This window comes from Pteropus vampyrus, unplaced genomic scaffold (assembly GCF_000151845.1).
Source record: "Pteropus vampyrus isolate Shadow unplaced genomic scaffold, Pvam_2.0 Scaffold262, whole genome shotgun sequence".
Lineage (NCBI taxonomy): Eukaryota > Metazoa > Chordata > Mammalia > Chiroptera > Pteropodidae > Pteropus > Pteropus vampyrus.
The window spans coordinates 1,209,646-1,220,039 of NW_011889043.1; the positions used below are offsets into that span (position 1 = coordinate 1,209,646).

At 40.6% G+C, this 10,394-nt stretch overlaps 2 protein-coding genes across 2 annotated transcripts in view; both read right to left on the reverse strand.

The window, feature by feature from the left end:
* CRHBP (corticotropin releasing hormone binding protein) overlaps nt 1-10,394 on the reverse strand; it is an 89,561-nt gene that overhangs the window by 25,378 nt on the left and 53,789 nt on the right. The gene's annotated exons all lie outside the window — the stretch shown is intronic.
* S100Z (S100 calcium binding protein Z) overlaps nt 9,740-10,394 on the reverse strand; it is a 14,527-nt gene continuing 13,872 nt past the window's right edge. Inside the window, 1 exon segment of the mRNA XM_011375152.1 lies at nt 9,740-9,934. Coding sequence (XP_011373454.1) covers nt 9,740-9,934 — 195 coding nt within the window.

A 10,394-nucleotide genomic window follows, 5' to 3' on the forward strand; every position in this document is an offset into this window, starting at 1 on the left:
ATAAGCCACATGTTAAATTGATTATGCAAATTATCTTAGGCAAATTAAAACATCTGTTCCACATATCACCGTATTTCAAGGTGAAAGTCTTCTCGAAGGTGAGTTTTCAGTACTATTAAATATGACATGTGTTTTGGTTACATTGTGCATTGGTTTACCAGCATGTCAACTCACCATTGGTATCTTTCTTATGCCGTACATCAGGATGCTACATTTTTCTAGCACTGTTTTTCATACATAATACACGCTGAAATGATCCATAAAAATGGGAACAAAAAATATGGCATAACTATAAGAGATTTATCTTTTCACCTCATGAAAGGACTAGTCATAAGGCCATAAAGGAGATATGGGCATACACACTGGAAATCTCTCCAGGAGAACACAACAGAATATATAGACTTTGAGAACTCTGGGAGGCTTGTTTATCTATTTATTTCTTTTAGTGAGATCACCTACCCTTGAGTTCATTATGATGCCTTTGCTTTCACCACCACCATTGTTTCTCAGTTGTATTTTCAATAAAGAAGAATGAAATGATTCTCAAACTCTAGCTTTATATAAGAATCAGCTCAGAAGATTGTTAAAAATACAAAAATCATCATTTAGTAGGACTGGGGTAGGAGCCAGGAATCTACATTTTTTAAGCACTGAAGATGATACTATTGTTATGGTCTAGAGTCTGCACTGAGAGAAACTCCTATATCACGGATAGTTAAGATTTAAGAGTGTGACATCCCAGATTTGAATTCTTCCTCTGCCATTTATTCTCCCTGGGCAAGTTATTTCATATGTCTCATTTCTTAGTCTATAAAATGGGACTACTACTTGACACGCTGTACACCTTAAACTTATACAATGCCACATGTCAATGATAGCTCAATAAAAATAATAATTAAAAAATAAAATTAAATGGGAATACTATGACATGGATGAGCTTTGAAAACACTCTGCTAAGTGAAATAAAACAGACACAAAAAGATAAGTATTGAGGGTGGCTCCATAGTGTAGTGGTTAGCATTCTGCTTTACACGCAGAAGGTCCTGGATTCATGCCCCAGGTGGAGCCACAGACCATATCCTGGGCGCACCAGGCCCCAGGTGCACTCCTCGATTGTGTGAGGGGAGACGCCTCACCTTCAGAGATACAGTTCTTAAAAGGGAAATGGCAACATCCATAGGTCAGGGGTGGAAATGTGGGGGGTGGGGGAGTGGGAATTAAAGGAGGGGGGGGGGGGGGAAAGACAAGCATTACATGATTCCACTTATATAAGCTTCCTGGAAGAGGTGAAACATAGAGATGGACAGTAGAGGTTACCAGGGGCTAGGAGGAAGGGAGATGGGGAGTTTCATTTTAATGGGCACAAAGTTTCTCTTTGAGAAAATGAAACAGTTCTGGAAATGGATGGTGATAGATGGTTGTACAACAATGTGAATGTATGTAACACTACTGAATTGTACACTTAAAAATGGGTTAAAATGGTAAATTTTATGATACGTATAGTTTACAACAATAAAAAAAGATATAGCCACGAAGGAATGAAAATAAATTGATGTTATATTATTTTAAAATGGGGATAAAAATTACTACTCCCTAAGTTTTCTATAAATATGGAGTGTGATTATATATGAATAGAGCTTACTTAATACCAGGCCTGGCATGTAGCAAAGGTTCAGTAGATGGAAGCCCCTCCTGAGTAACAGGTGACATCTCCTTCCTGTACATGGGAATATGTCACGGGCTGTGCCAAGAGGGTGAATGCTTGTACGCCAAGGCTCACCACACTTGGCCCTGATTTGGTCAGCTCAGCAGCTTCTCATTTCCCTGAAGTGCTTTCAAACTGTTCGGGGGATGAGCCCCGACTCCCATTCTACAACTACTTCTAGAAGAGGCAGTCTCACTCTTCACAGGATTCTCCCTGCTCCACTGCCCCCCTCAGAGGAAATACACCCCTAGGACAACATTCTCCTCTCCATGCTGTCCCTTGGAGGAGGTGAGAACTCTGCCCAGCAACACAGAGACTAGGAGAAGGGCAGTCTCCTCTCCTCCTGGGGACCCAGCTGACATCAGGCTCCTCGCCTGGCTTCTCTGAGTCATCCCACCCACCACGAAGGTCCAAAGCAGTTGCTTTGATTTCACCTCACCCATCTGTTCTGATTCCCTCTCTTCTTTCTCTCTCCTCTGAATCATCTTTGTTCTACACAAAACTTAGCAAATTGTTGACTCAGTACAAAATACATTCTTAAACATTCTTTTAAAGAAAACTCCCACAGTTAAAAGTAGATAAACTAAGATGATTACACCGAATTAATTGCAAAAGCACCTCTGTTTTCCTTTGGATTTATTTTAACATTGATGAAGCGAATATAATTTTGATTTCTAATTAGTTTTAACTCCCACTGGTACTAAGCTGCTTTGTTTAAGTTTTAAATGTTACAAAGATTCACTAAAGGTTTTTCTTCCCTTGTTTTCTTTAAATATTTCTTCCCAAACCCCACATGCAAAAACTAAGTCTAGCATCATTTAATTTTTATTTTTAAAATGTTGATGAGGAAATAAATGAATTTTTTTGAAAACGGTAAGATGAAGTCATTCATCCTTGTGATGGGGATGAGTAGGCAGTTCAGTGGGGCTTCGTTTTCCTAACTGGAGTTTCATAAATGATCTTTGCTTCTCTCTTGTCACTATAAGGGCCTAAAAATCTCATGTTGTTGAAAGCCTGGGGGAAAGCTCAGAAAAACACTTACTTTCCAACTTAACCATGTTATATTACTGAGGTTGTACCTATAAGATATAGAAACAACTAGTCAGTTCTGAGCAAAAGCGAATGAACAGCAAATCTCATGTTAATTTGGTGAGAGGAACAATAAGAATTAACATCAAACGCTGGAATTTTTAATCTATTATTTTGAAATATGCAGACACAGCACAAGTGACTTTGAAAAACAACTGACAGTTTGTGAAAGATAAACTGAGAGGATTTGGGGTATAAATTATATGTATAAATAATAAACAGGCCATTTTAGAAAAATACTACAGATGAATAAAAAAAGATAAACTAACTCATAATTTCACCATTTAGAGATAACTACTATTATAGCTTCTAATGCTATTCTATTCCACTGTCTCTATACGTGTATCTGAATGTGAGCATGTGTACATGTTGGCATCAAATTTTATACTATGAGTTGGGTATATAAAAAAAAATAAAAAGAACCTTGTTTCTTCTCTGTAAATAATCTCATCTTGTTCTCAAGACTATGCCTTGCCTCCAGGTATTAGGCTCCCGTAATCAGTGGCTTGTTAGTGACCGGTTAGCAACCTCCCCCCCACCACCCCACCCCACCCCCACGTACTCAGATTCGCTACCCATCATGTCCTTTCTACAGCACTTCTCCATTCCTGCAAATGTTTAACCGCACTAGGGGGCTGCAAGTGAAGACACCACTTGCTATGAACTGAATAGTTATGTCACCCCCAAATTCAGATGTATACCCCTAATCCTTAATGTGACAGTATTTGGAGGTGAGGCCTTTGGGAGGTAATTAGATTTAGATGAGGTAGTGAGAGTGGGGCCTCCACAATGGGATTAGTGTCCTTATAATAAAATAAGAGATCCGAGTGGTCCCCTCCAGCTATGTGGACACAGTCAGAAGACCATTGTCTATGAACCAGGAAGCAGGCCTGTGCCCAGAGCCACCTTGATCTTGGACTTCCCAGCCTCCAGGACTGTGAGAAACAAGTGTCTGTTGTTTAAGTCGCCCACTCTGGTATTTTGTTATGGCAGCCTAAATTGTCTAAGACGATTCCATTTTCTAGCTGTGCAACTCAGGGCAATCAATTCCCCGCCCTGTGCCTGGGGATAATCCGTGAATTGGTGATGATCCTACCTACTTTTTTGAGTTGTTGAGAGGATTAACTAAGATAATAAGCCAGAAGCTCTATATTTATACTAGGTACAAAATAGAATTCAACAAATGCTAGTTCCTACCTCTACCCTTTCTTTGCCTGAAGAAATTGACGATATAATTAAAGACTGTTCCCTTTCTTAGAAGTTAATTGAATTGCCAAGGAAGAGCCCAGAGGGCTTAACCATAAAGAGAATGAAACACTTTGAGGTTAAGGTATCGGCGTGTGTTTGGAGGGCTTTCCAGCCCCCGTGAAATCACTCTCTATGAAATGCCACTGTCTTGGCAAGAAGCAAAAGTACCCTGTAAACTAGAAATTTGCTTGTCTCAATTGTCTTACTCTTTATTTGCTACTTACTCATGTGTCCATAAGTTTCAAACTCACGTGTTTAAAAAATTAAAAACTCTCTGTGACTTTGAAACAGCTTCTCTCAAAGACACAAATGGCATAAAACTATGAGTAAAAATATAAGTTAACATCAATTGAGTTTTGTAAGTTTGGAGATTCAATTATGAGATATTCAGGGTAAATGCACAAACCATAGATTTATTTTTAAAAAAAAAGAAAAAAGGAAGGAATGTCTCTAAATTAACATCTCGGGCAGAAATGACATTAATAGAACTGAGTCTTCCACTATTTATCAAATATTGCAAAAGATCATTAAAGGGACCCGAAGGGCACCTTTAAGCCTAGATCAGACTTTGCTTTCTTTGCAGTTTCTGTAAGAGTGCAGACCTCCACAGCATCTCACTGCCTCCACAGCTTTAGGGAAGGACGCTCTTAACTTTGCAGACCCTTCCTTCTGGGCTGCTCCCAAATTAACTTAGGTGCCAACTTCCACAAAAAGTCTGCCAGGCTGTATTCTTTTAAATGTCTTCTCCAGTGGACTTCTAAACCATCTCCCAGACGGATAGTACGCCAGGAAATTGTAGAACCACAAGCACCCTTCTTCTCCCTGGATCCCACTTTACCTGCAGTGTACTTCAAACAATTTCTCAAAAATATCAGCGGCGAGTCATACCCAGCAATCAATAGAACAGAGCTCTGTAATATTAGAGTGATGGTCTAAGGGTAAAGTAGCCCCAGCTGACATGCTAATCAGGCATTTTCAGAGCTGGGTGATAGTATCTTTGCTAGAGTGTCAGGAGTTTAGTAAAGAACTTCCTGCTGCAGATTGAGTGGGAGGTGGGGCTGGGAATCCAAATGCTCTCCTGCTCTCAGCGACCAAATCTTCAGCTCTGTGACCCCAAAACCCCCTGTTAGATTTGAGCCTACTTACTATGGAAATTCAGTTAGATCCGGTGTTAAAATGCTTCAGAGATGAATTCAGCCCTGGTTCTGCTGTGCCCTAAGGACTTGTGTGTCAGGTCTATGGACCTCAGTTTCCTCCTTAATAAAATGAGGCCTTGTTCTAGGCAGGTCCCCAGAACTGCCCATGCTCAAGAACAAGCAGGGAGCATATTCAAGAAAAGAGATCCCAGCTACTGATCTGGAGATACTGTCAGAATCCAGAGTGGATCTCACAGAGGACTCTGCTCTGTGAGAGTCATGCGGAGCTTGCTGGGTCTTTTCCAGCTATCAGATTTCTTTGATTTCAAGAAAAAAAACTAACTACTCTCTGTGGGAATAGATGTCTTTACTGCAAATGCCTTCTCTCATTCTCGGAAAAAAAGGCCAGCAGCGAATATCAGCAGCTTCTTAGGATGCTCATGCCAAGGTGTTTTTATTACCATTTACCTCTTTATATAAAGGTCTACACCTGTCTCCTTTCCTTTCATCTGTATTTGGTAGCTCCTATTGATTATACCTCTTTCCTTCAGCGGGAGGGGGTTAGCACCTCTTCCCCTGAATTAGAAATAAGGTTTCCAGGTGAAGTAGACACACAAATCGAAGCCTCACTTGTGAACTTTTTTCAGCAAAAAAAGTACACTATGCATCTGTCATCTCATTGCCATGTAAAATGTGTAGGGAGCATTGTTCAACTAGGAGCCTTTGTTCCACATTCAAGGCCCTGTCATTTTCTCCGCAGCACCCATCAACAAGGTTAAGTACCTCCTCCTGTGGCTCAGAGTCTACTAGTGAAGGTAACACAACAGCCAGCCATGTAGTCAACTTCTAATCCAGTAAGTAATGCTGGGAGTTTGCAAAGGATTATAGAGCACAATCTGGATATGGGAAGAGCTTTCGTATGTAAAGGAACTTGAGCTGCTTCTGCCCCAACTCATCTTCTACCGTTTAGAAGGGAAATGGAAGCTGTATGTGGCATTGACAGTTAGCTATTGTCTGCACCATAATTCCTAAAGAAAGCAATGACTCTAAGTAGCTTCCCCCTCCTTGCTCAACCTTTCTCCAAAGAGCCTCTGTTATTATTATGTAAAATATTTGAGGAGGGACAAAGAATTCTGTCTCCCACCCTGAAGATGCATTATCTCATTTTCAAAATGGGCTCTGAAGCCACAAGCACAACAACACTTGTATTTAATTCTGCCAAGTAAAAGATCACTCAGGGAAACAAATTCTAAAATTTCCAGCATCTTCTTGCTGCTCCCCTGCTCTGCTCTGGGGAGATTATCAATAGCCCAGGTATAGTCTTTGTTTCCTTTGCAATTGGAGGACCAAACAGTTATAAATTATAGAAGTCCCTACTGTGTAAAAATAACTGTGAATTAGACCCTTTGTTTCAAAACAGAGGATGCAGTTATGACTCAGGTGCTTCTAAAGAATATTTAATATCAATATAGATGGTGAGAGCACGGGAGGTGTTTTTCAATCTAGTTCCCAATAGTCTTTTAATATCTGGGTAATGTCAGGGCCCCCTCTGCTTTCCACCCCACCATGTCCTCAGAGCAGAGAGGGCCAGGGTGTTGAATGGGACACACACACACAGGCTTGGAGTCAACGAGACCTCAACTTGAACTCCGGCTTCACCATATACTATAATTCAGAGAAACTTTCTTTACCATTTTAAACCTCAGTTTACTTTTTTGTAAAGTGGGGATACTAAACCTTACTTCACAGGCTTGTTGAGAGGATTCGGTGTCACAACATGGGTAAAGCATGAGGACAAGGTGGACCTCACCCCCATAGGTCCCCACTTTCTACACCTGCCATTCCATACACTGAAAGCCAAATCCTTGTCTCATTTCTTTTGTCTCCAAAATAATCTTTAGATTTTCTTTTATCATTTTCCAACAATTTTCTTCAAGAGTCTAAGTCACCACTGAGAGGCTCTTTAACTTCCCCAAGCCTTTGAGGTGAGTGATTTTTACAGTGGAGACTGGTTGTGTCTGAGAGTGATTGTGGAAATCTAACTTTCCACTATTCACAGTGCTTTCGATAAATCATTTTTGAGCATTTACTACATTCCAGGCATCCTTCTTGATGCAGGGGAAACAGGAGTAAACAAGGTGACCTCAGGTCGGCTCTCCTGGAGCTCACGACCTGGTGAGGACAGAGCCTTTTAGCTCAGGCCGCTATAACAAATACCATAGACTGGGTGGCTTAAACAACAGACATTTATTTCTCATGGTTTTAGAAAGTAGAGGTCCAAGATGGGGCTGCCAGCATGGCTGAGTTGTAGGTTCTGATGAAGGTCCTCTTTCTGATTTACGGACAACTGCTTCCTTGCTGTGTCCTCATATAGCAGAGAAAGAGATCATCTCTCTCCTGTCTCTTCTTAAAAGGGCACTAAAACTATCTATGAGGGCTCCACTCTCATGACCTAATCATCTCCCCCAAGACCCCATCATCAAATACCATTACCTTGGGGAGTAGGGCTTCAACATATGAATTTGAGGGGGAGGTACACAAACATTTAGCCCATAGCAGACACTTAATGGTCAAACACATAAACCAGATAATTTCTGATACTAGAAGTGCGATGAAAATAAAGCAAGAAAATAGGACCAAATAACTCATACGACTCAACAACAAAAAACAAACACTCCAATTAAAAATGGGCAAAAGACCTAAATAAGTGTTTCTCCAAAGAGGAAATACGGATGGCCAACAGAAATGCCCATGAAAAAATGCCCAATGTCACTAATCACCAGAGAAATGCAAATTAAAACCACAATGATATATAACCTTACACCTGTCAGAACGTCTATCATTAATAAACCCCAAAACGACAAGTGTTGGCGAGGATGCGGAGAAAAGGGAACCCTCATTTACTGTCGGTGGGATTGCAAAATGGTACAGCCACGATGGAAAACAGTCTGGAGGTTCCTCAAAAATTAAAAATAGAACTACTTTTTGACCTAGCAGTTGCACTTTTGGGTATTTATCCAAAAAAAAAATCAAAACACTAATTCGTAAAGATCTATGCACCCCTATGTTCACTGCAGCACTATTCATAATAGCCAAGGTATGGAAGCGACCTAAATACCCACCAATAGATGGGTAGATAAAGAAATTATGGTTCATATATACAACAAAATATACTCAGCCATAAAAAATGAAATCCTACCATCTGCAATGAAATGGATGGACCTAGAGGGTATTATGCTGAGTGAAAAAAGTCAGACAAAAAGATAAATATCACATGATTTCACTTACATGTGGAATCTAAGGAACAAAAGAAACAAACTAAACAAAAACAGACTCACTAATACAGATGACAATCTGGCGATCATCAGAGCTGAGGGATGTTGGGGTTGAGTGAAAAAGGTGAAGGGATGAAGAAGTACAAATTAATAGTTACAAAATAGTCACAAGGACATAGAGAATAGCATAGGGAATATAGTTAATAGTATTGTAATGGCTATGTGTAGAGCCAAATGGGTGCTAAAAATGGAAGGGATCACTTCACAAACTATATAAATGTCTTATCGATGTACGATATACCTGAAACTAATATAACATAAACATTTTTTAAAAAGAAAATAGGACCAAGATTTATGGAGGCGTAGTCCTTTAAGTAAGAGGTCAGAATGCCCTCTCTGAGGAGATAACATCTGAACAGAGATGAGAAAGATAGGATGGAGCCAACCACATGAGACTCTGAGGCAGAGGGAGAGCACAGCTTGGCATCCCTGATCGTACACTCGGACCCAAGGAAAGGGCTAGCAGGCCAGAGCTTGAGGGAACATACTGTGAGTTGAGGATGAAGAAGTAGGTAAGAAGGCAGATCCCAAGGGCTTGTAGACCAAGACATGAAGCTCAGGCTTTAGAATATATCTCATCCAGAACTTCACGAAAGACCTTAGGATTCAAATGGCACTTGCTTTAGGGCCTCCCTGGATGAAGACACTTATTTGTATATTTCATTTCTTGGGAGTCAGTATCTTTGTTTTGGGTCCTAATATCTTGCTCTAACTACTATTAGTGAGAGAAAGAAGCAGCAGAAAAATCTTAAAGCCAGAAACCTAAAAGAATCACACATGGAACTGCGGTGGTGGCCCTAGCCATTGAGTGTTTAGACACTATCTTAACTCACACACAACACAGCCAATAAGAAAACATTCAGAGGAACAGCAACAACAAGGAAATTAAAGACAGGACTCTGGGAGAGGGAATACCTAACCCTTGTATGTACTGTGGAAATTTCTAAGAAAAGAAAAGCATAAGCCAGATAGCTTCGCAGCCCTTCAGGGAGAATCTTTTCTTTCTTATCGTAAAAAGCAGACTCTATCTACTGCCTTCATTTAGAAACTTAATATCTTGAGAAGAGAATGTCCGCCTGCTTTTACTGGCCTGTTTTCTGTCCAGTTCCCCTCTCAACCAACCCTCTCTGATTTCTCATCTTTCTCTTGTTCTAAGAACTTACTTGGTCCTTTTTCCATCTCTGGCATGTAGCCTGTTCCTGAAGTCGGGGTGTTAAAGTATCCGCTTAGTTTTCTCTGGAGTCTCCTTCCTCAGCTCCAGATCTAACCAGGTTGTGTGGTGCCTTCTTGCAGGTTTTGAAGCAGCTCACCAGCGGAGCTGACAGTGGAACGGGGCTAACTTTTAGTCCCACTAACTCCTTCAGTCCTTCCCAGCTCTGTTGCTGAACTACCGCTTTCATCTTTTCCCCAAAATCCATTACCTAAGGGAAATTTCCTTATCAGTGAAACAAACATAAAAGTGTCTTCCTGGAGGAGTATCAGCTTCCATCGGGCAGCCAAGTTATCTACGATCACACTTTCCCAACCCTTGTGGCGATTAATCACCACTCTGCACTTGTCACTCACCAGACTGGATAATTCTATTGCTCTAATATCTGCAACTAGGCCAGAGTCTCAGAGTAGGTCACTGGGTGAGTCCTAATCATCTCTTTTCAGAAAGAATACGCTTCTCCACTGCCATGTATCTAAATCACCTGCTGCCACTCCCAGTGACTTTCACCTCAAGGCTCATCTCTACAGCCTGGATGTCACAATCACACACTCTCAATGAATTCATTTACAGAACTTTCAAAGTATGGTACTTGTATGTTTTTACATAACTTTGTGTTCAGCGATTACTTACCATTAGTCATTAAGTTCTTCCAACCACAAGCAGCATAC